The 27,904-nt window shown below is 44.3% G+C and overlaps 1 protein-coding gene across 1 annotated transcript; it reads left to right on the top strand.

The window, feature by feature from the left end:
- Window positions 1-27,904, top strand: KLF9 (Kruppel like factor 9). Its single transcript, XM_029202811.1, has 2 exons — window positions 1-1,814; window positions 21,890-27,904. Exons 1-2 carry the CDS (start codon window positions 1,310-1,312, stop codon window positions 22,117-22,119), a joined length of 735 nt encoding a protein of 244 aa, XP_029058644.1. The 5' UTR covers window positions 1-1,309; the 3' UTR covers window positions 22,120-27,904.

The following is a 27,904-nucleotide window of genomic DNA, read 5'->3' as shown; positions in this document are numbered from 1 at the left end:
CTCATTTGTGTTTATTCTTGAGCAACTTGGCCTGGCATATTTAGTTGTTGTTGTTTTAAATTATTGACTCACTTTGCATTTATTTATCACCACTGCCCTCCCATACATATCTCGATTTTCCCATCAGCAACACAAAGTACAAGGATGTGTTCAGTTTCACTACAGCTCTTCGCGTTTACAAGTGTGCAGCGCTGGCCTTCGGAATGCCCTTCTGATTGGCTGAGCCAATGTCAGTGACATCAACCAACTTACTTTTGATTGGAAGACTGGTTGCTGGGACTGTAGCGTTTGCAGGAAGTCACTTAACTGTTTGCGAGCTGGAAAATGAAACTGAAGTTCTCTTTTGTCGTAAGAAGGAACGCAACCGAGTAGGGAAGGTGTATCCCACAGCTCCGCAAGCTGGAACGTGAGCCAAGAGGCCTGGACCGGCTAAGGGGTTGAGAGACACTCCCAGAGATGCGCGGCTGCTCCTTTCCAGCCTCCCGGCTGTTACCCTTTTAAATGTCAGCGTTCGAGGCTGTAGAGGTAGCACGAGGCATCGAAACAGAACTGTCGGATTGGCCGCACGCCTCAGTTCTAGACGCACCTCTCCACCGAAAGGCTGTTCTGACTGGCAGGGGAAGAAAGTAAACAGAGTTGAATCACCGTCCCCACTGGCCAATTGGAGGGGGTTTGGATTGTGACGTGATGGGATTCTGCGAAATTGTTACTGAGCGAGAGAATGCCGGAACGGTGCGGACCGGCAAGAGCAGGGGCTCAGAAGCCGTCAGTGGACTGGGGGAAAAGTGTCTCTTAGACCTGGCGCTTGGTCCGGCCCTTGCCACCCACGTCCGGGTGGTTGGGTGAATGTCCTAGGGCTTTGGCTTGACTGAAAAGGCGGCCGAGGGCGTGTACCTCTCTTGCAGTTTCCTCTCCCAGCGCCTCGGGGCGTTTTCGGTCGAATAAACTTGCGACGACCGCCACGTGTGGCATCTTTCCAGGGGAGCCGGCTCGGAGCAGACTGCGTGCCCGTCGGGCGGATTGCGCCCGGCTCTGGGCGCCGGAGGCGGCGAGAGGCGGCAGCGTGGCGGAGCCCGGGGCCGTGGATGCTGCGTGCGGAGGCGCTGCCGGTTACGTAAAGATGAGGGGCTGAGGTCGCCTCGGCGCTCCTGCGAGTCGGAAGCGCCCCGCGCCCCCGCCCCCTTGGCCGCTGCGCCGCGCCGCGCCGCGCCGCGCCGCGCTCGTCGTCCGAGGCCAGGGCACGGCGAGCCGAACCTCCGCAGCCACCGCCAAGTTTGGCCGCGCCTCCGGGGCTGCTGTCGCCCGCACCATGTCCGCGGCCGCCTACATGGACTTCGTGGCTGCCCAGTGTCTGGTTTCCATTTCGAACCGCGCTGCGGTGCCAGAGCATGGGGGCGCTCCGGACGCCGAGCGGCTGCGACTACCTGAGCGCGAGGTGACCAAGGAGCATGGTGACCCGGGGGACACCTGGAAGGATTACTGCACGCTGGTCACCATCGCCAAGAGCTTGTTGGACCTGAACAAGTACCGACCCATCCAGACCCCCTCGGTGTGCAGCGACAGCCTGGAGAGTCCAGATGAGGATATGGGATCCGACAGCGACGTGACCACCGAATCTGGGTCGAGTCCTTCCCACAGCCCGGAGGAGAGACAGGATCCTGGCAGCGCGCCCAGCCCGCTCTCCCTCCTCCACCCTGGAGTGGCTGCGAAGGGGAAACACGCCTCCGAAAAGAGGCACAAGTGCCCCTACAGTGGCTGTGGGAAAGTCTATGGAAAATCCTCCCATCTCAAAGCCCATTACAGAGTGCATACAGGTTAGCGGCGTCTCCCTCTCCCACCCAACTCTCGGGTTAGTTAACCTTTGGCCGGGCAGCCTTCCTGGGCGTTAAAGGACACCACGCTCGGCCGAAAGGGTGCAAATACTTAGGATGAGATGCTGTTTAACTCTTTAAAGTGATTGAACCGGTTAGAGACGGAAAGCTCACTCCTTAATCGTTCCCAGCCTCTAGAAGCCACGGAGAGCCTTAACCTGGCGGGCAGAGTGAGTGCCGAGTGCCAGCCGATGTGCGTGGCTTCATGGGGAGTGGTGCCGCCCCTCCCCTGTCCCGCCCCGCCCGCCCCAGGACTCCCGCACCCGGCGACTCTGGGGCCACCCCACTTGGACAGACGCTGGCGGGGGTTGGGGGGCACAGGCAAATGGCGTATCTTTTATTTTACTGTCTTGTGGGATTGCCGCGAAGTGGCCGAAACCTGGAGAGAAGCGGCGCACATTATATGGAACCTTTTAGGGATGACTAAGGGCTCGGTTAGCTGTATGCTTGCTACTTTTCAGGGCTTGCCAAGGTGGTTTTAAATTTGGCCAAGAGTCCCCAGAGAGGTTTAAAATAACACTGCTTCAGGCAGCAGAGAAGTTTGATCAAGTGATGGTTGGTTAACTTCACAACTAGTTAGCTTTTTTAATGAGATTTCAGAGTGGATTTTTTCCCACGTGATTTAGGTCGCACCCGCCACCCTGAATAGAGCAGTTAGTGAGGAGGTGTGGTTCTTGCCGGAGGTCAAGGCTGATAATGAACGTTGGGATGTTCTGGAGGCCCCGTGGAAGGGTCTCTCCCAGGGAGAGCCAAAGGCAGGGCTGATCAGATGCATGTGGCTGGTAAGACATCTGCAGTATAAAATGGGCTTTGGAGACTTATAGGAACCTTGGTCAGCCAATTCTGTTGGTTCTGTTTAACATATTCAGAAAAAGTTGGAAAGCATTCACACTTGACCATGCTGTCTCCCCATCTTTAGTAAGGTTCCTTTAACAGCTGCTGTTCTGATAAGGAAGCACAGTGCTTGGTCCTCTCATGAACTCCTTCCCCTCTGTCCTATAACACCATGTTTAAGAGGAGGTTGTTGGAGTTACTTGGAAAGTATTGTCGTTTTTTGGTGTAATTGTTGGTACTTTTAAGATGAGGCCGTGGGCCTGTGGTTTCAAAATGATCATTGGCTGGTTTGGTTTGGTTTTGCTTTTTTTTAAGAGAGGCCACGTAACTGCATCTCATATTTTATTTCCTTTGGAAAGTGCTTCTTGTGGAGGTGGCTGCTGGCACAGGAGTAAAGCTGAATATCCTCCTCATGGTTAATGCAAAATCAGGTTCTCTTTGCGGTTGTCATCTAGGTTGCCGTAAAACAGCACATTTTAAAGTTTGTGTCTGTAAGGTTGATGTGCCTGGCTTGGGGGATGTGACCTTTAGCGTGGCTCCCAGGGTGAAGTAGGGGTATATTAACCAGAGGGTGTTACTCACCAACAGCTGTTGGGCGGGCCTGGCTGTGTCAGCCATGTTCCCAGAGTTCAGCTCACAGGGACACCCACTGCCACCTTGAGCAAAGGCACTTTCTCCTTCAGGGAGCTGCCCTGTTGTGCAGTTGGGGAGGCCTGCGGAGCTTCTCTGTGAGCTCCCTGAGTCTGTCCAACTCAGAAGAGCATTCTGGGCCGTTCTGCTGAGTGATTTTCTCAGGCATATAAAAATGGCTGCTTATGTGTGCGTGCACGCACGCTGCTCTTTAATTCTCCATGAGGCAAGTGAGCTCAGTTGTTTCAGGAGAACCTTTTACACAGTCCAGCGTGGAAAATGAAGTGAAGTGTTAATCCCATTTTATATGCTACAGTCAGTCCTTTGAAACTAATGATGTGGTAATTGCAGGTGTCTTATTTATGTTTGGGGGCTCTGTAATGCTAGGACGTGGTTGGACAAAAACCTCAGCCTCTGTAAAGACTGTCAGAAGTGTAATCCTGCTAGAGAAGGTGTGTGCAAGGGATACTCTAAATAAGAGACTCGTAGGAAGCCTCATGCATTTGGAAGTTTCCCATTCAGCTTCCAGTTAGATTGTCTTTAGGGTGGGGTAGCATCTTGATTGAAAAATTTTTTTTAATTTTTCTATTTTTTGCTGGTATTAAACGCAGAAGATGGCCAAGAGATAGCAATTGGAATGTCTGTATTTTGTGAAGACTTTTTAAGAACTAAAATTCCAGCCACACCCCCCCTGCACAATGTGGCCCAACCAGAATCCCTCCTGCTGCTTGCTCTTCTTCTCCTAGAGTCTCATACAGATGCCACTTTTATAGAACCAGTGGCTTTATTTATATATTTATTTGTTTTGGCCACGCTGCATGGCATGCGGGATCTTACTTTCCTGACCAGGGATCGAAGCGCAGAGTCTTAACCGCTGGACCACCTGGGAAGTCCCAGAACCAGTGGCTTTAGAAGTTGAGCCACTTAAAATTGTGTTTAGTTCAGTGCAGTTATTTCTAGAGTATCCTAAGAGAAAAGACCCCTTTGAGGTGGACTGAGGTGGGTTCTGACTTGTCCTTCTGTTTCCCAGTTGTGAGATGTTAACCTAGTTCCTTGAAGTCAGAGTTTGTAAACTAGAGGTCTGCTGCTGAATTTGCTTTGCAAATTTGTTTGGCTTGACTAGCACAGGGTTTGTAAAGATTTTGTCACTAACATGGAAAAATCAGGATTTCCACACAAATCCAGATTTCTGGCTTCTCTGGAAAAATCGAATGAACTGGCAATACTGCGTCTGAATTCCTGCCCAGCAACAACTGGCTTGAACTGACCGTTCTTTATATGAGGCAGTGTCCCTTATTTTAATCATTTACATGGTCTCTGTTGGCATTTAAGTTTGCAGTCTCTTCTCTGTTTGAGCCTCAGTTTCTTAATCCACAAGATAGGGTACTATCTCTGAACTTGGATTCTTGTGCAAAGATAATAGTTTGTGTGTACTGGGCAGAGCTTAAAATCAGGAAACATAGAAGAAACTTATTTTTAAGTAGTACAGTACTTTACATTTTCTAATACTGTGTTCAGTTTGTTTTTCTTCACCCTCTAGATCAGATATCTTCTCAGGTGATGTACCTCTAAAATTTAAGCAGTGGATCCATGGTTAATCTGAGAAAAAGTACAAGGAATATGAACTTTTCTGTCTCCAGACCTTTTGGACACTTTAGAGTGTATTTATTGTTTCTGATTAAGTATTAGACCCATTGGAGTACTTTTCCTGAAAACATACTGAGCTTATTATTTGAAAATGCAACCCACTTTAAGTTTATCTTGGCACACCCCACATCCACACGCCACCCCCCACCTCTGAGCACACACCCCAAACTGGCCTCCACAAACCCACACCCAAACCCACTGACTCCCCAGACCCTCTCCCACGTCCCCTCATCCTCTCTAGGACCACGAAAAGAAAAAAGGATTATCCCAAGTTTCCTAACTTTGTGGTCACCCTGCACATGCACACAGTCACACCCCCACACACATACACACATGGGGGTATCTTTTGGAGAGGTAAACAACTGCATCCAAATTCCAGCTCAAAAGTCATCAGAACCAGCTGATGTAGAGTCATGCTAGGTTGCCACCGCAGTGATAGAAACCTTAGGCCTTACTTCCATGCCAGGTACATTTACTATCTTTTTGGAGGGACTTAAATCAGCTGTCCCCAAATGGTGACAATGGGTTGAGCTTAAGGGCACTGCTTACAGGATTCTGCAAACCAGAAAGCCCTAAATCCCGATCAGCACACCCCAGTTTTGTGGGAAAAATTTTAAAACAATGTACTTTTTTAATAGGGCAGAAGGAAGTTCATGAAAAACAAGGAAAGACAAGAGCTGCAAAAGCAGCCAGCAGTTTCTCTTTATCCTGTTTGAACATTTCTCTGGGCTACCTAGAATATCTGGTGGAGGGGACCTGGGTAGCTCCCACCATGGAAGTTATCCTCCAAACAGGAAATAGATTTTCTGGCCCCTTTAGCAACATCCATCACTGGCTAGCTCTAACTCAGGCGGATTTCCTTCCCTGAGACTAAAGTTTTAAAAGTTTGCTTATACAGGAGCCAGGCCTGCTCTGTGCCTCATGAACCCTTCTTCCTTAATTGCTACAAAAAGCTTTGGAGTCAACTTTTTGGTTCGGGAGAGTCTAGTACCATCAGAGGTATGAGAAGGACCCACTTCCGTTACCCAGGAGGGAGGGGTTGAGGGACAGGGCAGGGTGTTGAAATGGCCTCTGGGCAGCCCATTAATTAGCCCCTGCCCAGTCTTTCCCACTTGCTCTTCTCTTCCTGAGTAGAAGGGAAGCCCTGTGCGTTGGTCCTTAAGGAAACCACCTCTCTGCCCCCTTCTTCTTTCCATAATGCTCCCCAAAGTGATGTAGAGTGGTATTTCATAGCCTGACATGCTTCATCCAAGATGTATTTACAATTAAGTCTGAGTGGGGCCTGCATAGATCATCGTTTCGCCACCTTTTCTTCCACTTTCTCTCCCCTAAGGAGATTAGCCATTTTTTCCCCTATAATTGTCCTCCCTGTGACATTTTAGTACCACAGATATACTGTAGAGCTGCTTATGTACTGTGCCCCTTTATAAGGCCACAAACCATTGTAATAGCTTAAGACTTTTATAACCTGCCAAAGAGCCAATCTTTGCCCTGTGGGGGCGATTTCACCCCCCATCCCCATCCCCAGTGAGACTGTCTAGACCCAGGCTCATGTAACCTGTCGGGGAAAAAATGAGAGCAAAGGACTGCAAACGGGCTCTAGCTGTGGAGGATGATAGGAGTCTAAGAATTGCAAGGATGTCCTGCAGGGTTTGCTTCTGGGTTTCAGACAAGAGGCTAGAGACTCCCTTGCTTCCAAGGAAAGATGGCCCACAGCTGCTTGAGCCCCAGCTCACTGCTGTAATCTCACCCTGGGGACTGAGGCCTGTGAGGGGGCCTAACAGCTCGTTATTCCTAGTCCTGGAAGTAGGAAGGACCAGTTGCTCCCTCCTCACTTCCCTCCCCCCCCCACCCCATCCTTCATCATCCTGCACGTAGCTGCCCTAGCAAGACAAAGCGGAGTTGCCTTAGAAGAACTGCTGCTGCTGGCGGGATTACTGTCTCACAACAGAAAATACAAGTGGAGTAGAATTACAGAGTGAAACCATTGTTTCCCGTGATTTTCCTCTCAAATCTGTGAGTGGTGAGAAGAGAGAGGGGAGGAATGCAAGTGGAGCCTGGGTCAGGGAGGGAGGTACCAGAGTCCACAGCATGCTGTTTTGATGGTAACACCCCATTACCTTCAGACGCAAAGATGTAACCTGAGGGAAATCAGTTCTTGAGACTCTGAACATAAGGGTCAGATATACATTCCTGGCTCAACTGTTGACGCTTATCCTAGGAACTAGTCATTCTGCAATGTCTGTGGGAAATTCCCCGATTTAACTTCCCAGGGAGAAACATCATGTGACATATTGGGAAAGCGGCTGACAATGGTCTTCCTTAATAAGCTCATTGAGAAAAAAAGTGGGTGGGTGATTTCCCAGTATTCACTCGTTCAGGAGCCCCTAAAGCAACCTGACATCGTGCCCTGGTTAGAGTCGGATTTCTTGACCATCATCTTGATTTCAGAATGCCTTATGATCGTGAGCATACTTGATTTAAAAAAAAAAAAAAAAGGAAAGCCAGCTTTGTCAATTTTGTTAGTCTTCCAAAAATTTTTTCCAGTTACTTTTTAAATTTTCTTTCCTCCTCTTGTCTGTTCTCAGGCTTGGAGAAAGAGCTTGCAGCATTCCAGGCCTCTGCTGCTAGAATCCTCCCCCACATCCGACCCTCCCACCTTTTCCTAATGTTTCTCCAGCAAGCCCCGTGCCCACTGAAGAGCGTAAATTAGTGCCTAGTAATTGGTACAAAGGCAGTTTCTGTTTCTATGCAACACATGCAAAAAGGAGGGGCAAAGGAAGGAGAAAAGCCCACAGACAGTTAAAAAGGGAAAGAAATGGGATCCTCTGCTGTGGTCTTTGAGCAGTCCTGTCTCTTGCTCTGGCCCACTTTTTGTTGGGAAGTTAGTCACAGGCCTAAGCCCAACTCAGAGCATTTGGGGTAAGCAGTTGTTAGTATCAAAAGAATAGAATTTGGATGTTGGAAGTGACCTTGAGAGGTCATCACATCCATCATTTTGTCTGTAAAAAAGTGAATGCTTTTTTTTTTTTAACCCTCTCAGATAGATAAGGATTGTTCCATTGAAGCATTGGGGGTGCTCTGGAGGGTTTGGAACCACACCACCAGGGTTCAAAGTCTGGCTCTCTGCCTTGGCAGGCACGTAACGTTGGGCAGAGCGTAGAAGCTACCAGAGCCTCAGTTTCCTCAGCAGCACAATGAGGACATGGGGTCCTTGGAAGTTGAAGTGCTCCAGGCCGGAGCTTAGCCAAATGGAGATCTTCCTTCACTGTGAATTCTTTGCAGTTCTTAGGTTTGGATTCCTTTCCCCCATGGTCTCCTGAGGATTTTTCAATCTGGTTAACATTTTTTTGTTTTGTTTTAACCTTGGTTTAAAGAGCTGCTTTGCATTAACCAAATTAACGGAGTGAAAGGGCAGAGGTGGAGTCAGTCGGGGTGGGGGGGTGGGGGAGGAGCTCTGCCCTTTTATTATGGGAACGGCCAAGGCCATTGCTTGTGGGATTTCCTACTCCTCCCTTCCTGGAGCCCTCCCGAAACTTTAATACCTTTTTGGTGCATTAAGGCCAGGAGTAGACATTTGTCTTATCCCAGCCTCACACGGTCCCCTCAGCAAATAATAGGACTAACGTTAGTTATTATTCATAGAGAATGCCTTTCCCACTAAGGGAGTGAGAGGCATCCATTTTTCATGCGTGGGATTTTCCAAGGCATCCTTTCTATTTGTGCTTAAAGCCCATGTTTACAACGGTGCACGGTGCACCCGCAGGCTTCCCTTGTAATCTCAGTTTATCAGCCTTTCGAGTCTTGAGATGAGAATTGAACATCTGGATCTGAAATCTAAAGGCTCTAGAGCTGCAAGAACCAGTAAGCTCACCATCTAAGCCCAGGACCACTGGGCATGTGAATTTTTTTTTTTAACCAAAATTGAAAATGATCGCAAATTTGAACAGCAGAATGGAATTCGGCCCTGATTGAGCCCTTTTTTTGTTTTTTTTTTGAAGTGAGGACTTTATTTAAATAGATTAAAATAAAGAGACTGGAGCTTAAGTCATACAAAACTAATGACAAGGATTTGAAAAGCAGGCAGCAGTATTTTGTATTAAACAAAGTGTGAACGTTTTTCCATGGCGAGTCTCCGTTGTGTTAGAAGTGCCTCCCAGAGGACCTGACTTGAACCGAAGTGGGGCAGTGAGGCAAGCAATAGACAAAAGCACAAAAATTCTGCCTGAGAATTATGGACATTTAAGAACTGGAAGGAATCTTACAGATCCTCTTTCATCAGAGAGATGGAGATTTTACCATCTCTCCCTTCCAGGGAGCCAGCTTTGATGAGACAGAGGCAGTCAGAAAAGCAGAGTAAGGCCTGTGAGAAGGAAACCAGCCCACCCTAAGGAACTTGAAGATGAGGGGTCTCCAGAGAGGTCTCTACCTTCAGCAGGGAGGCAGTAGGTAGAGCCAGTAGAACACCGGCTTAGGGGTCCCTCCGACCTGTGTTGGAATCCTGCCTCTGCCACTTTCTAATTATGAGAACTCTCCGAGCCTCAGTTTTCCCATCTGTAAAATGGAGTTCAGTAATTATATATTCATAGTTTTTATGAAACTTAATTCAGATGAGGTATTTAATGCATTTAGCACAGTGTCTCCATATACTAAATATTACAATTAAAAATAACCTACATGTGTTGGCCAGAAGCCCTTGAGGTGCTTAGAATTTTTGTTTACAGTTCCACATTAATCCAGCAGCAGCTCATTCATTTAAATAATACTTGTTATCGAGTAACTGTTACATGCAAAGAGGTGTGCTAGATGTTGACAGCAGGTACTGTGAATGTTGTGGATAATAATAGTATTGATAGTAATAATAATTATAAATTATTAATACTAGTAATAATGCTATTGATAGTGATAATAATGAAGCATCCAGCATGTATTACGTTCCAAGCCAAACGGTTTACACACATTGTTACATTTAAACTCCCAGAAGCCCTATGCGATAGGAAGGTACTCTTATTCTCATTTTAGAGGAGGAGTTGGAGTTAGTTAACTTAGTCCAAGGTTACTCTGAAGTTTTCCTACTATGTTTCTAGGTGCTTGGAGTTGCACCATGAACGGTTGTTGACGAGGACTCCTTGGGTTTTTGCCAGTAGTAAGAGACCCTGTGTTTTGCATGGCTCTCTTGGATTTGGCCCCAAAGCCACCATTGTCTCTACTCTTGGGTTCTAGCTCTGGCTTCTGGTTTCTTTTTATGAAGCTTGGTGAGGAATACCTTCAGAAATCATGGACCTGGCCAAACCTATCCTGTATTTTCCAGTAGCTATCCAGAACCTTCATCCTTCCAGTTGAAAAAGATCCCAGTTGTGGGTCCACAGCTGTTTTAATCAAGCCTCTTGGTTGTAAGGAACAGAACCCAAACTTGGACTGGCTTAGTAAAAATGAGAACTTTATAGGTTGCCATTTCCACCACCTTTGGGGTCACTCTAGTGTTAGGGATCTCTGGATACAGGCGGTCAGTGCCTTCCTCTCTCCCTGGCCCAGCCTTGCTCTCCTCTGCTTTGGCTTCATTCACCGGCAGGCTGTCTCTGAACGGTGGTAAGATAGCTGCCAGCAGTTCGGACTCCCATCCTGCCAATTCAGCAAGCCCTGTGGAAAGACAGTTCCCCTTTCCTAGTGATTCCAGCAAAAGTCCCAGGCTTCAGGCTTCAGAACACAGAATTTTGTGCCTGTCCCTGAACTCAGTCACTGTGGCACAGCTGGGTCACATCCAACCTCTGGGCCTGGGGTGTGGGGTCGCCCGCCTGGAATTACGTAAACTCAGAGTGAGGAAGGAGTGGTTTCCAAAAGGAAATTCAGGGTGTGCTGGTTATTACCCCAAAGAGGCAATAGGTGCCAGACAGGCAAAACCAACAGCTGTTCATTCAATCCACCCATTTAGAACTACAGACAGGATATTCCCAAAGGCAGAGTTTGACAAAATGAGAGACAGATTAGTATGACAACAATTTCTCTCATTTTTCTCCCCTTTGAAGAGAAAGAGCTCTGAACTCTCTTTGGAGTTCAACCTATAAGATAGCTGTATACTAAATAGTCTTTGTAAAAGATAGATTATTTCAACACGTATTTCTTATCGTCAGGATCAGCCCCATAGGCTGATGTTCTAGAAGCCAGTACCCAAAACCTCACACGGAACACGTATAGCGGCAACAATGTGATCAGTGGCACCGTTCACTTGGTCTTAATTCCAGTCGTCTATTTTAATGCCCAGAGAAATGAATTGTGTTTACATGAACGTTTGTCACCTTGTGTGCTAATAGAGAGAGGCCTTGTCTTTACAAAGATGAGCTGTTTATATGGTGGTTCCCAATGGGATTCAGAAATCTATTCGGTGTACGTAATGCCCAACAAAAACACTGCAATAAATCGTAAGAGGCAAAAATTAGATCTTAATAACTTAAAAAAACATATAAAAATGACTTAAATCCCTATGCTGTCATAATTCTACAGTAGTTTTGTACCATTGCTGTTTTAATGAAAATAAGCAGAATGACAACCAAACAGCTGCTTTCCCCCTTGGGTGTTGCAATTCATACCCATGGCCAGCCACAAGATGCTTGTCTGCTGAGCGTTACCCACCGAAGCGGGGGTTCCCAGTGTGAAAGAGACACAGTCTGCACCTCTGACCTGAGTCATTTTTTCTCAGTGCCCTGCTTGCTCCCAAACTTCAAAGCGCTGTCCAGGAACGCCTGCCCCAGGAGGGCTGAGGGAGTCAGGCAGGGGCTGTTTGGTAAGAGCTGGACAGCTCAACCCTGCCGTTCTTCGTGGTCTTTGGTGACAAACACCAGACTGTATGAATTAGTGGCTCACTCCGTAAAAGCTGGAAAAATGATGTGTTGATGGCGCATGTGGCATGTGTGAGTAGGATCTGTGGTCATCGCAGCCTTACTCTCGTGCCAGCAGTGTACAGAGGTTGAGCCCAGAGAGAAACAGCTGGAAACCTGATGCTGGAGCACCGTCACTAGTCACTCTGGGTCACTGCGAGTGCCGTGACCTGGGTGGCAGGTAGAGGAGGCATCCACTAACCAGACAACAGCCTCCTGTGTCTTCCTGGTTTGCTCATTGTCTTTTCTGAGCCAAAGAGAACTGAGTTCTCTTGAGCCCCCCTGCCCTCCCCACCATTTCTGCTGTTGGCGGACAAACTTTATCTTGGCAATTTGGGGTCTCTCAGTCTCTTTTGTGTTAAGTTTTATTCTCTTTTGGGTACATAGTCACAAAATCAGAGTTCTCTCTGTCTCTCCTTTTGCCTTTCTTTCTCCTGGGAGTGATCTACTTAGTGGGCAAGAGCCTCACCTCTTCTTCCGGCATCATGGAAGGGCTGTCCGTGTTGCGTGCCATCCTTTGACCTTGCTGGTCTCCCCCAGGGTGCCATATACCAGCTTGGGTCCTGGTCCTCAGATGAAGCTTTAGGAGGGGTGGAAACTTAGGCAAACACTTGAGACCCTTTTCTCAGCGTGGCTACCCAGCTCCTCAGGTGCCCTGGTGTGTGTGGCGACTTCCCTAGAGAGGCTCAGACAGGCTCCAGGCATGCCGTGGGCCAGGCAGCAGTGGTCAGCCTCTGGGACTGCCCAAGACTGTTTCTAATAGGAGAGTCCAGAACGCTTGCACTTCTCAGACCTCTGTATCAGCTCCTCCAGTTTCTCTCCTTATAGCTCAGGTCTTGCTACGAAGCTCTGGCAAATTAAGAGAATTTGAGGATTTCAGGGTCTGCTTTACATTTTAAAAACTCTATTTTGAAACCTCAAGCTTAGCAGCAACTTACTTGTTTTAAACTGTCTCTTCCCTCCCCGAGGCAATGCATCTGGAAAGGAGGGCCTGGGAGTAAGAGGATTAGAAAAACACGGAAAAAGGCTGTCTCTACATTTAGTTAAGGCCTGTGTTCTGCTTTCACCTCTAATCTTGTTCAGTGCTCAGAACTGAAGCTAGAATTTGAAAACTGGTTCTAAGGATGTCCTTGGGCGAGTCATTGGCTCTCTGAGTTGGCTTCATCTGAAACAGGATGGGTTTGAATTAAGGTGGTCATAAAAATAACCCAGAATGCAAAGATTCAAAGAATCTACGTTCTCAGCATAGCTTTGCCATCAAACTTACATATCCTGTTCAATGTTTAGTGCCTAGTAGGTTATTTATTTACTATTTCTCTTTTCCACAAAGAACTGGGCAGAGGCAGTACAGGCTGGGGTGGGAGGAAGAATGCAGTCGTGGGAATTGGCTAATCTGGGCCTGGACCTAGCTGTGTGTGGACGTGGGTAGGTCACCTTACGTCTCTGCCATTTCAGAGTTGCTGAGCTGGGGGCCAGGTAATGGAGACATCAAGGCATAATGATATATCTCTTGCTGGGTTGAGAACCTAAAGAGTCAAGACTCTATTGTCTGTTGTCTTCCTTTCTGAGGTCCTGGCACATGTGCCATCTCACAGATCAGTTGAGGCTGGGAATGTGCAAGCAATATTCAGACAGGCTTGCTTCCAAATAGCTAGGCACCAGCTTCCGGTGAGGAAGTACTGCATGGCAGACGTTATGGACACCCACTTCCCAGTTCAGAACCTCAAGTATGGAGATAGGCTGCTTTCCACAGATAATCACAGGGACCAGGAAGTAAAATCTCACATCCAGACTCTATAGTGAGTCCGTTGTATCAACAAATGAAATGTAAAAGGAAACCAAATCACAAGAGGGATTCAGAGAGAGAGGCCAGGAGCAAACCATAATGTGATGGGATGGCATTCAGGCAGGATTCTTCTGAAGCTATCAAGAATTTTTATCTTTTTAGGACATCTACCTGTGTAGGTAGTAGCAACATTTCTGGCGAACAGGAGGCTTTTAAATTTCTTGATTTTTGAGTTTGATATTAATTTGAATGATTTATGCAGGGAAATGTAGAATTGGCTGTACCCAGATGATGCAAGTGTATGGGTGCTTCTGCACTTGGGTGTGGAAATGAAAAGCAGTAAAGCAAAGCTCACATTTTTGTACCTGCAGGTTAGCATTGCTTTCCCATGGGGAAGGAGGACCGATGATAATGGACAGTGGGGTGTCAATGGCTTTGGGTTGCGGCAACTGTGTGGGCTGGTGCTCCACCAGGAACACTGCGCTGGGCTCTGGGCTTTGTGTATCTGCGCCTCTTTCTCCCCCTGCTTCCTAAGGAGCCTGCTCCTTGGTGAGGCAGCCCTGCCATCGCTGCCTGTGTCACTTGGTATCTGAAGGGAGATTCCTGTCTCTTCTCAAGGGCCGTTTTCCTTTCACATATGGAAAAAGGAGAGGAGGAGGTGGGGGAGGAGTGAGAAAACACATGTAGCTTACTCTGAAAGTTTCTCACTTTCTAACAATTTGAGAAGGAAGCAGAAGGATTCTTTGCCTTTCTTTGGTCTCGGACACTGGAGTTTATTTCTCAATAGAGTGTAAACCACCCACCCCTCAAATGGAATCGGATCTTGATCAATCCATTGGTGGAAAAATTTGAACTCATATGCATCAAAACAGTTGTTACCTTTGTTTTGTGTAAGACTTTTCTGACTTCTCATTATAAAAGAAATTTGTACTTGCTTAAAAAACTCAGAAAACATAGGGGAAAATTACAAAAAGAAGTAGAGCTTATCCCCTCACCTGTAGATAACTATTGTTCATATTTTGCACATATTCTTCCAGGATTTTTCCTCTCCTTAGAAGTTCACACACATACACAGCAGATCATGCACTGCTCTTTTCACTTAGCCGTGTATTGCTAACATCTTCTGTATAGAATAATCTAGTACCTTTTTAACAGGCACATATTATTCCACTGTATGGAACACTAAAGTATTAAACCAGTTCTTTATTGTTAGACATTTAGGTTGTCACCAAGCTTTACCTTTTATAAACAATGTTGGTATCCTTGTATATTTTTGTGTTCCTCCCTAATTGTTACCACAAATAATTCCTGGACAAATGTATTGCCAGGTGGTCCTGGAACAATTCTAATTTCCACCCATGCCTATTTCCTCATGCCACCATCAATGATAGGTATATGAACATAATTTCTAACACTTTTACCAGCCTGATGTGTATTTCATTGGTGTCTTGATTGGCATGTTTTGATTACTTATGAGATTGACTATATTTTCATATATTTATTAATTGGATGTTAGTATTTCTTATTTTATAGATTACTTGTTTGCATCCTTGCCCAATTTTATTAAGTTGGGCTATTCATTTTGATTTGCTAGTGTCCCTTCTGTACCACAGATTTTAACCTTTTGTCATAGGCTGCAATTTCCTTTATTCGTTCACTGTTTTGGTTCTTAAATTTTTTTACTTATGTGTGTGTGTGTATGTATATGTATCTTACCATGCAGAAGTTTAACATTTTTAAGTATTTTAAAACTATCCTTCAAATAGGGTACTGCCTTTGATTTCATGTTTAGGAAGTCTCTCCCTATTCCAGGATTCTAAAAATATTCACCTATATTTTCTTTTACCTTTATGGTTTTATTTTTTACATTTACGTGTATAGTAAATGTAAATAATTCCATTTGGAATTTAAGTGTAAGGTATAAGGGTAGGGATCCAGATTTAATTTTTTTTTTTTTACCAGATATCTATGCCATTTATTGAATTAAACATTCTTTTCTTCACTGATTTGAAATGCCCATCCCTGTAGTCTTGGGTTTATCTTCAGACTTGACTCTGCTCCACTGATTTGTCTTTTCCTATGCTGGTATCGCACTATCTTAATTTTTGCAGCTTTAATCATACATTTTAATAAGTGGTATTGCAAGTGCTCATTTATTATTGTTCTATTCCAAAATTGTCTTGGCAAGTTGAGGGTATTTATTCTTCCCAATGAACTTTAAAATAATTTTGTCAAGTTCAAGGAAAAAGAATTTCTATGGTGTGTGTTAATTTCATAGATGAATTTGTACAGAATTGCCATATTCAGAACATTGGGTCTTGCCATCAATGGGACATGGGAAATGTCCCATTTATTCATTTCCTTTCATATCGTAGTTTTATGATTTTCTTCATGCAGGTCCTGAACTTTATTGGTGGGCTTATCCTGACTGACTATGCTTAGCATATAAGAAAACCATTGCTCTTTTGTATATTTACACCTATGAATGCCTTTTTTTCTTCAATTTTTTTATTGAAGTATAGGTGATTTACAGTGCTGTGCCAGTCTCTGCTCTGCATTTTTAATTTTTGTTATCTTAGACTTTCCAAATAGGAAGTTGTATCAGTTGCAAGTAATTCTTATTTTGCCTCCTCCTTCCCACAATTTACTTCTTAATTTGTTATCTAATTGCACTCACTAGCATTTCCTGAACAACGTTAAATAGCTACAGTGATTGGGGCAGGAGTCCATTCCTGCCTTGCCTGACTTCCGTGGGAATGCGGCCTTCATTTTACTGTTGACCCTGCTGGGGAAGGGTCTGAATCTATATTTTCTATTCTGTTAAGGAACTGTTTTGTTTTCCTAAAAGCTTTTATTAGGGATGGATGTTGAATTTTATCAGATATTGTTCTGCATTTATGAAGGCAAGATATGAGTGTGGGTGGGGGTGAATTTAACCTATTAAATGACATGTAATATCATTATGATTTTCCAATATCAAATTATCCTTTTATCTCTGGAATCCTAGTTGCTTTTTTGTAATTAAGAAAAACACTATTTTTCCTCAAGAAACAGCCTTGATTTTGTACGTCTGTGCGAAGCTATGATTATTAATTGACATTTTTAGAGTTCTATTTTGAAAAGGAGGCCCAATTCCCTTAGATTTGTTTTACTAGATTGGGTTCCTTTTCCTCAAAGCAGTGGAAGCTTCAGAGTTGGTATTTTTAACCCTCTTAAACCCAATTAAGTTTAGCCCATTTTGGGCTCTTCTGTGGAGTTGTGGGAGGGGAAGAGAGAGGATCAGAGGGGGGAGGGGGAGGGTCGAGACCCTAGGCCAGGACTGCAATGGCTGTCCATCTGAGCTCTGGGGAGCTTGGACAGGGCTGGATATATCCAGTTAGCAATCCCCGTACTTGTCCTCATTCTCCCTCTATATGGAAAGCTCACCACTGTTCACTTCACGACTTTACCGAAAAGAATAAGCTTCACTTGACATCATCAACTAATCAACTAATCACCGGGTAGGGTGGAGGCTCCTTAAAAGCAATGAGCCATCAAGTTAGCGAGTGCATAGCCAGAAGGCCCCCCCCCTCCGCTTCTCTTGAACCCACTGGAGACCCAGGAGAGTTCTGGAGGCCTGACCTGTCTCTGCAAAGAAAGCCTTTTACACGTTTGATGGGGTGTTCAGTAGCCGTTTTGATCCAGTATGTTTTATACTCAGAGCTGAGTCTGTCAGTGAGAGGCGCTGAGCTTGTTGCTGAAGGGGAAGGGAAGTGGTATATAAATAATGAGAATGCACAGAAACTTGTGCTGTTACCAGCTCTGCTCCAGTAAAGCAGACTTTATTGTGTCACTGCCTCTGGGTGTGTTTTCCTGTGAAGGCCAGAAATAAAGCACGAGTACATGTCTGTTCTTTTTTATTTTTTTCCCCCAGGAGGATGGTAACTCTCTCATTAATACGAAAGACAAGTTTAAATATTCTTTAACTGATAGTTGCTTTACCATATGATTTGTTCTGTATAAAGAAGGTTAACCATTCTTTTGGGGGCCTTAGCCTTGAGCTGAAAGGAAGGGCCTGGGGCTTCCCTGGTGGCGCAGTGGTTGGGAGTCCGCCTGCCGATGCAGGGGACACGGGTTCATGCCCCGGTCCGGGAAGATCCCACATGCCGCGGAGCGGCTTGGCCCGTGAGCCATGGCCGCTGAGCCTGCGCGTCCGGAGCCTGTGCTCCGCAACGGGAGAGGCCACAGCGGTGAGAGGCCCGCGTACCGCAAAAAAAAAAAAACACGTATCTTCTTCTAGATACCTTAATATGTGTCTATCATTAACTAACATGTGGAAATGCATCCTATAGTATAGGTTGTATGCAAACTCTCCACTGGGTTAAAGGGGTGGATGATTTCAAAGGGCTGCAAATTGCAAATCCCCAAGAAGAATCCAGGTCCCCTGAACACACACTGCTTGGCTGGCACAGTGTTTCATCAAGTGTCGAATTTGAATGCCTTTATGTGTGGAAAGCACTCCCCATTTGGCCCCAGATTCCTCTACAATCCATGGTCTTATATACTTGGCATTTCACCCACTTTTCTTATGTGTCTGGCTCCTGAAGACATTTGGAATTACAAATTCTGGTGTACACTAGATAGAAATTCAGGCCTGCAGATTGAGATCAGGGGTCAGCCAACTTTCTATAAAGGACCAGATAGTAAATATTCTAGGTTTTGTGGTCTGTACGATCTCTTATCACTACTCAACACTGCTGTCGTAGTGAAAAAGCAGCCATAGGTAATACATAAACAATGAGTATGATTGTGTTCCAATGCAACTCTGTATGCGGACATGAAAACCTGAATTTCATATAACTTTCCCCTGCCACAAAATGTTACTGTTCGGTTTTTTTCAACCATTTGGTAAAAACTAAGTATAGGAATAGTGTTTATTTTTATTCCAGCAGGTCAGATTTGACCTATGGTCCATAGTTTGCTAACCCCTGATTTAGATCATTGACCAAAAGCCCCTAATGCTTTCCCAAAGGATCTGAGAAAAATCAAAATGATCCTAGAGGTTTTAGACCAGCAACTCACTTCCAAGTAGATCTATTTTTAAACGCTTGGAAACTGTAAGCTTGAATTATACACGTTATATGAATCTAACAAAGGCTATACTGTTGGCTCTTATTTGCTCTGGGCTCTGTGGGTGGCCCTGTGTCTCTGAAGCACTCAGGGAAAAGGATGCTAGGTCAATGACAGCACCTGGATTAGAAGCAATGAGAACAATCACATGCCAACTGTGAGGGGCAGTGAAGAGTGTGTAGCCATAAGCTAGACCGAAAGGGAATCCAGTGGGAATGGACCCTTCTTACACTTGAAACCTTTGTAAATCATAAGCATATAAATGCTTAATAGATCTCCAGTACATGCAGCTGATTCAGGCTTCATGACGATTTTCCACTACCACTTCCATCTTGTTAAAACAAGGGGTGCCTTATTTCTTTTCCAGTCTTAGCACACAGTAGAGTGGTCTTCTGACCCATTTTTCCCACAATGGACAAAGATCCGTTCAAATAAATTAATCTCCCCTCATGACTCGCTTGAAAGAAACATGTGCCGGTGAATAACTAAACCACGTTACCACTCCTTCAAGGAAACAACATCTGATGGGTGTCTGTCCTAACAAGTGTTGAGAAAACACAGAACTTTTCCTTGTCATTGCTTTCCTCCCCACCAAATCATCAAGCAGTGGAGAGAGGGCTTCAGGAAAGGGACAACAGACAGGGGTTTTTGGTCTGTTTTTTTTTTTTTTACAACTTATCACGCTATGAATTCTAACTATTCATTATATTTTTTAACATAACATGTTTAAAGAACACTTCTCCCCTAGATTCTTCATTTGGGTTAGTGAGGACTTGGCTGCAGTCTGATTCAGAAATAGCCCGGAAATATTCCTGTGGTCTGGGAACTTCTGAGCAGGATTTGGTCACCTGCGCGACCTGGAGTTTGAGCAGACTCAGCGCGCACACACGCACAGAGCTGAGGCCTTTACTAAATGCTTGACAGCACAAGTAGCACGGAGGTCAGATGGGATGTTGTCCTTGCCCAGCAAAGCTTAACCTTGTTGGGTTATGATAACCTGCATTTTGCCTTTTGCTCAAAAGTTCTGCTGAACTGGGTAAAAATGCTTTTCAATCCAACAGAAGTTGCAAAAGTGTAGTTTTCAACTCCATGTCATTGGATTTTTCAGAGGGTTCAGTCTGAAGCTTCTTTTTTCCTCTCCCTCTCTTTTTGGCCCTCTGAGTATCCTCGTGCATCATCCACCTTGGGTAGGGCTCAGGGTTCACTGGCTTGCTGTTGCCTTTTGCTGCCGTAGCTTTTCAGCTTAGAGCTCAGTAAGGAAATATTTATACTTAGACCTGTGTATAGTGAATCTGTTTATACAAATTTGTTTTGCCCACATCACGTTTCCCATAAGAGCAGGTAGGTTGTACATGGCATGATGGCTATATCTCTGCTTAGAGAACAGCAAGTAAAACCTTAGTCACGAAGGTGATAGAGGTATTTTGTTGTTATTATCTTTATTTTCACATCTCTGGCACAGGTTAGGAGAAGCTGGGGGAAAAGAATCATTTTTGGATGACTCAGATGCACCACGCTGGGCAGCTGCAGGCCCTTTGAGCCTCTCTCTGGGTTCCAGGAAGGTGGGAACAGGAGTGAGAAAAGATTCACTCCTCACACCTACCTAAGGAGTGTCTGGAGAGTTCTGTGGAAACCAGAGTCTGTGTCCTGAGTCTGTGAAGCAGCTGCTTTGGGCTGTGCTTGGAAAGGTGTGAGGAGTAGGTAGGCAGGTGCTCAGAGCTGGGGGGTGGTGACAGTCACTCACAAGAAGAGCAAGCAAGACTCTGATCTTAAGCAGCTCTTTCTGCCTTTCTGCTTGTGTGTGTCCTGCCCAACAAACATGGACACAGACTCTCCCCTGCCAATGCAGGGGTCAAGAGGCCCCCAGTGCTGGCCTGATCATGTCTGGAGGGCGGGGCTTAGCTGCGTTTTAAGTGGGACGGGGAGACAATAGCGTGAATCTGAGGAGAGCAACTGTAATGGGAGGGATGTGGAAACTCTGACAAGTGTTAAGCCTCCTCTGTAAAACGGGCCACCTCTGTGGGGTGTCCTGTAGGAAGTCAGTGAGATAATGCGTGTGAAACCCTTAGTGCTGTGCCTGTGCTTATGTTATTATTTTAGAATTATGTGAGTTCTTCTTTTATGAGAAATATGGACGAAACTGGGATTGTTTCAACTAGACCAGAAAAGATTAGAGAATGGCGTGATAGCAGTCTTCAGATAGTTAAGGGATTATTATGTGGCAGAGGGAAAAAACTAATTTTTAGTGTTAAGACAATATAACTTAAGATATGGCCTTCGCAGGAAGGCAGGTTTCACATCAATAAGAGTGTTTATTACAGGGATGCTCAGAAACAAGCAGGCTTCCTTGGCAGCTAAGGGGCTCTGCCACCGGAATTGCTCAGGCAGAGGTTGGGTGGCCAAACATTCAGGAGCTTAAGGGGAGTTGCCTGCCTCTGGTGGGAGGTTGGTTGGATTAGATGCCCCAGTTCTCTTCCATCTGTACAATGCCAGGAAGTTTAGCAAAGGGCTAAGGTTTTTGACTCCTCGGAGAGAACTCGTGAAACCAGCAACCGTGTAGACAAAAACTGGAAAATATAGTTTCCAAGGCTCTTGGGGATCCATTGGGTACAAATAGCAAGCTCATTTACCTAGAGAAGATGATTCTCAGCAATTTCTTCATGGTATTACTTTGTTAGGGCTGCCATGACAAAGTACCACAGACTGGGTGGCTTAAACAATAGAAATTTATTTCTCACTGTTTTGGAGGCTGGGAGTCCAAGATTAAGATGTTGGCAGAGTCAATTTCTTCTGAGGCCCGTCTCCCTGGCTTGTAGCTGGCCACCTTCTCCCAGCATCTTCACACAGCCTTTCCTCTGCGAGTCTGTGACCTAATCTCCTCTTCTTATAAAGACACCAGTCATTAGATTACATGACCTCATGTAACCTTAATCACCTCTTTAAAGACCCTATCTCCAAATACAGCCACATTCTGAGGTACTGGGGGTTAGGACTTCAGCCTATGAATGGGGGGCACACAATTCGGCCCAGAACACAAAGGAGTTATTTTCTGAGTCATGGGGATGGTTGACCAGGACCAGCCTGGAGAATTTCGGTTACACGTTCTTTAACCTGTATCCCTGATTCTCTTCTTTTAGGTGAACGGCCCTTTCCCTGCACGTGGCCAGACTGCCTTAAAAAGTTCTCTCGCTCCGATGAGCTGACCCGCCACTACCGGACCCACACGGGGGAGAAGCAGTTCCGCTGTCCACTGTGTGAGAAGCGCTTCATGAGGAGCGACCACCTGACCAAGCACGCCCGGCGGCACACGGAGTTCCACCCCAGCATGATCAAGCGATCCAAAAAGGCGCTGGCCAACCCTTTGTGAGGTGCTGCCCACCCGAGCCAGGGAGGGACGGACCCGGAAGGACGAACTACTCCCAGCGAACAGACAGACAGGTGGGAACCACGGCCCAGAAGAGGCGCGCTGCCAGCACAGGAAGTCGCTGTTCTTTGGTCACTAGTCTAATTTTCCTCTCCCTGCGTTGTTTTTAAAAAGCACATTGTAGCCTAAGATCAAAGTCAACACTTGGTCCCCCTTGCAGAGGCAACTCTGAACCGTCTCTGACTGTTGGAGGGAAGATAAATGCTTTTTTTTTTTTCCTCTTCTTAATTTTCTTTTGGGGGTGGGTGGAGGGGTGGCAGGTGTGGGGAGGGGGGTTAAAGCCAAGACTGGGGTAGAATTTTAAAGATTCAACACTGGTGTACATATGTCTGACTGGGTGAGTTGACTTGTAGCATCACGCAGTGATTCTGGGCCCTTTCTGCTTGCTGCCTCTCAGAATTGTTTTCTTACCTTTTAATGTAATGACGAGTGTGCTTCAGTTTCTTTAGCAAAACCACTCTCTTGAATCACGTTACCTTTTGAGATACGAAACGCCATAGCACAGCTGTCTTTATGCAAGCAAGAGCACATCTACTCCAGCATGATCTGTCATCTAAAGACTTGAAAACAAAAAAGTTACTTATAGCCAATGGGTAAGCAGTATGAATTTATACTAATCAAGACACACCTTTGAAAGGTTACTGTAAGTACAGAACTTTCAAACCTTGCTTTGTATGAATTGTACTTTTTGAACATAAGCTGCACTTTTATTTTCTAACGCAGAGGATGAATAAGTTAAATACATGCTTTAAGGATAGAAGCAGACATTCTGTTTGGAACCACGTTATAATCTGCTTATTTTACAGTATACACGTTTCCCTATGAAATCATGGCAGAGATGTGAGGGCAGAATATATACAACAGATGCTGAAGGAGAAGGAGGGTAGTATATATATTTTTTAATTTAAAAAAGAACAAACAATTTTAACTCTATTAACTTTTCCAAAATTTCCGGTCCTTTTAATTAACCCCTTCTTATTGTACCATAATGCCACGAAGGGCGAGGGCTTTGACTCTGTTGGGTTTTATTTGAATGGGTGCATAACAGTAACTAGCTCTGGAAACGTTTATTCTTTGGGGAAAAGGTTTGTCGGTTACCGTCCCATGTTCCTACAGAACCGCCACTAACAGGTGCAAGAGTTACGTAAAAGGGAAAGGGAGCTGAAATGTGAAAAGAAAAATAACATACCCCTATAAGTAGTGAGCGCTAAGGGAAGATACCACGATGATTTCAGAGGAGACTGCGCAAAATCATCCCTTTTGGAGAAGGAAGGCACATGGAACATATAGGAATGAAAACACAACACTGTATCTTTTACATCAGTAGCCTCACCACTATAAGATCTCGTATCCAGGGGTCTAAAATGGCCTCAACCACTATATGCATAATATGCCATTTACCTGAAAACTTAATTTTGGCCTTTACGTGGTCAGAAAAATGAACCGAGTTTTCATCGTTGAGAAGAAACCTCAAATAGGGGAGTCAGCAGTGATCGTGGGGGAAATGTTTACATATTCTTCTTTTTCATCAGAAACAACGTTTTCTGACAATTTTATCTGATATTTAAAACAGGGAGTTATGGTGCACTCTAGTTTATACGTGTGCTATGAGATGTGTTGTGTAAACCTGGGGTGAATTCATCATTTCACCTGACACATGCTTGTTTCCAGTTCAGAACCAGTGTGGGCTCCTGCAGCCGGCATGGGTCACAGCTGACTCCAACTTCCAATACAGTAGCCATCACTAGCACGGTGTTTTTCTTTTGTTTGTTTAACCAGCGTAGTTGTATTAGTAGTTCCGTAAAGAGAACTGCTTTTAACATTAGGGACTGGGAGCAGTCCATGGGATAAAAAGGAAAGTGTTTTCTCACGGGAAAACATGTCAGGAAAAATAAAGAACACTTTCTACCTCTGTTTCAGATTTTTGAAACGCTTATTTTAAACCAAATTTTAATTTCTGTGTCCAAAATAAGTTTTAAGGACATCTGTTCTTCCATATGAAATAGGTTAGGCTGCCTATTTCTTACTGAACTCATGGAATGGTTCTGCTTGTGACCCTCTGCATGCTGCCTTTTAGTGAGTGAGGAGTTTGGCGTTGCCTAGCAACCCACTAACTTGTACAAACTCATCTTTCCCTCACAGAACGAAATGAAGGAAAACCAAGCAAAGTCAGTGAAAGACAATCTTTGTAGTTTCAGGAGTAAATCTACATGTGGCTTTTGTCCAGCACTTAGATGGTTGTAAATGCAGCAACTTGTTTTAAAAAAAAAAAATGCACAATTTACTTCCCCAAAAAAGTTGCTACTTGCCTTTTCAAGTCGTTGAAGAACACACATTTGATATTCTCTTATATGTTATAGTAACATAACGTATAAACTCAAGGCTTTTTATTCCTTGTGATAAATCCTGTTTTAAAATGTCACAAAACAGGAACCAGCATTCTAATTAGATTTACTCTATCAAGATATGGTTCAAATAGGACTACTAGAGTTCGTTGAACACTAAAACTATGAAACAATTACTTTTTATATTAAAAAGACCATGGATTTAACTTTAAAAAATCCAAATGGAGGATAGTAATTTTTGTTTACTTTTTTAACCAAACTGAATTTTTTGAAAGACTGTTGCAGGTGTTTCAAAAGAAAGAAAAATTGTTTTATCTAATACTGTAAGTAGCTGTCATATTCTGGAAAATTTAATAGTTTTAGAGTTAAGATAACTCCTCTCCTTGGTTAGGGAAGAAGAAAGCCCTTCACCACTGTGGAACGATGCCGTGGCTTTAAAGTGTAGCCCTACATCATGCTTCTTTTGAGAATTATATTTGGTATAGTTATAATTACAGAAACTGACTCGTTGTCAGTTTGCAGGTAGATTAAGCACAGTACTCATCACTCTGGATAGATTGAGATGTTCTTTCACAACAGATGAATGATCTGTAACACTGTAAGATACTGATCTTTACAACTGTTTAATCAGTTTTATTTTTGTACAGTATTAGTGACCTAAGTTATTTTGCTGTCCCGTTTTTGTAAATCAAATGAAATTATAAAAGAGGATTCTGACAGTAGGTATTTTGTACATATGTATATATGTTGTCCAAATAAAAATAATAAATGATAAAGATTGAATTGTTCCAGCCATTATGTGTTGTAAAAGGGGCATGTTTTTGTCATATTGGGGGTTACTTCTTTAACTTGTGATGAGTGCAAAGATGACTTACCCTAGGCCTTTCAACACGTGAGATATTTGTGTAGACCTGTGTGTATTTACTATTCACAGACCTCTGAGGAAGTAGATGGAACGGAGGCCACGTGAAATCACTGTATTATACTGGAGGGGAATATTTATATTTCAGGTAAATCACTTAAAGAGGTTTATAAAGCTCATAACTGTTCTGGTGTGTGCCAGGAACTAGTCAGAGGATATTACTCAGATTGTTCTCTTGAGATATGATATTGATAAGAACACACAAGTTGAAGTCTCAAAGGCAAAACAATAGACCCATTAAACCAAGTGAAGATGAATACCAAAGTGTGTGTGTGTGTGTGTGTGTGCGTGTGTGTGTGTAATTTAGTCTAGAGAATCTAAAACCTGTCATTGTAGTATAATCTAGTATAGATATATACTAGCTAGCTAGTGTTTGTTAAGGTTTTATTGTATGCTAGTCACAGTGCCGAGTGTTTAGGACTTTTTTCTCATTTTATCTTTTCAGCAGCTCTGTACAGCTCCTTACAGAAGATACCATTGTTATCCACATATTTCAGATGAGGAAATTACTAACTTGCTAAAAGACACATCTAGTAAGTGGTATAGACCATATTTAAATCTGGATCTGCTGAATCCAACCCTCCATCTGTCTATGCCTGCAGCAGGTTATTTGCATTTGACTCATTTTATTGAGCAACTGTTAGTGCCACACATTGTTGTCACTGAGGACAGGAAGGTGACAAAAACGTACCAGCTCTCTGCATTCAAGGAGTTTATGTGTTAGTGGATGGAAACACATAAGCAAGTAAACAAATTATCCATGTGATTTTGGATGGTGATAAGAATTATGATGGAAATAGAGTTGGGTGACTTGAGTGTTGGGGAAAGGCCCCTTTAGATTGAGTCTCCCTAAGGGGACTTAAACATTTCAGCTGGGACCTGGGTGACACGGAGGAGCCAGGCCTACAGTTGTAGAGGGAGTGAGGAGAGCCAGTACGAGGAGTTCGGCAGGATGGTGATCAGGATTTTGGAGGAACTCAAGGAAGGTGGGGTGGCTGGAGTATAAACAAGGAAGATGAGAGGGGATGGGAAGTAGGGATGGTTGGCACGGGCCATATCACGGGGCCTGGTATTGCAGGTTACAATGTGATGTTTGATTTTGATTCTAAGGGCAGGGCTGGGCAGTGTTATGGAAGTTTGCAAGCAGAAGAAGGTTATGATCAGATATATATTTCAAGAAGCTCTTTCTGGGTGCTGGGTGGAAAATGGATTTTAGAGGGTCAAGAGTGGAAGCAGGGAGACTAGCATTTGTCCAGGCAAGAAATGATGGTTATTTGGACCAGTGGAAGTAGGAAGAAGTGAATAGTTCCAAAAACCCCTCTGAGGCAGAATCATTGGACTTGAAGATGTTAGGATGTCAGGGGTGAATGATGAAAAGGTCCTGTCATGACCCTCAGGTTATTATGGCCTGAGCAACAGGTTAGTGAAGTTTGATAAGGTGGAGGAAAGGAGAAAGCTGGTGTGAAGGAAAGTCATGGACTCGTCCGGGGACACGTTGAGGTTGATGTGCCCGTCAGACATCACGTGGACATGTTGAGAGAACAACGATTGTGTATACTAGTTTAGAGCTCAGAAAAGTGGTGTGGACTGGAGATTTGGAAGTCACAATCATGTCTGATGGTAACTGAAGCCACAGAAATGGGATCACCTGTGGTAGAATAGAGAGAGAGGGTTAGAGTCTAGAACAGAGGGGAGGGGAGATAGAAAGTTAGCTCAAGAAGTAACAAAACTTAGAAAACTGCAGGGTCCTAGGATAAGGGGCAGTTGGGGAGGCAGAGTAATCAATTATGTTGAATGTCACTGGGATCTGGAGTAAGACTAGTACTGAAATGTGTCCACAGTATTTAGGTATTTGAGGTTATTGGTGACTTATTAGAATAGTGGAATAGTACATTAGAATAGTGGAAATAGACCTCTGGTTGGGTAGGGGGAAGAGTAATCATGAGGTGGAAAATCATAAATAGAAAGTATAGTCATTTCTTGCACAATTTGTAGAAAATGAAAACAAAACAAAAACAGCCTTGATCAATACACAGCACAAGATAGGAAAAAGAAAGGAGACACAAGAAAACCAAACAAAATAAGAAGGAAATTAGAATCCACATGTCACCTAAATCTCCTTATTTAAAGTTAGATTTTTTAATTTGGATCAAAATATGAAAGTGTGTGTGTGTGCGCGTATGCACGTGCGCATATTTCACTAGAGCCTCACCTAAAATGAAATGACAAGGATTATCTTTATCTGGTAAAGATAAACAAGGCAGAGGCCAACAAAAAATAATTCAGCAGTAGTCATACTGAAAACAAAAAAGAATGGAATTTAATGTAAAAAAAACTGGGTGAAAGAGGGGATTACTTTATACGGGCACATTCTATGTTGAAGATGTAACAGTGGCTAGTAACATTCCATCAAAATACATAAAAAGAAAAATAAAAAACAAACAAACAAAAAACAGCAGGA

The sequence above is a fragment of the Monodon monoceros genome, unplaced genomic scaffold (assembly GCF_005190385.1).
Source record: "Monodon monoceros isolate NGI ecotype Baffin Bay Population unplaced genomic scaffold, NGI_Narwhal_1 Super_Scaffold_5, whole genome shotgun sequence".
NCBI lineage: Eukaryota > Metazoa > Chordata > Mammalia > Artiodactyla > Monodontidae > Monodon > Monodon monoceros.
The sequence above is the reverse complement of the archived record's forward strand: the minus strand, read 5'-3'. Positions and strand labels throughout refer to the sequence as shown.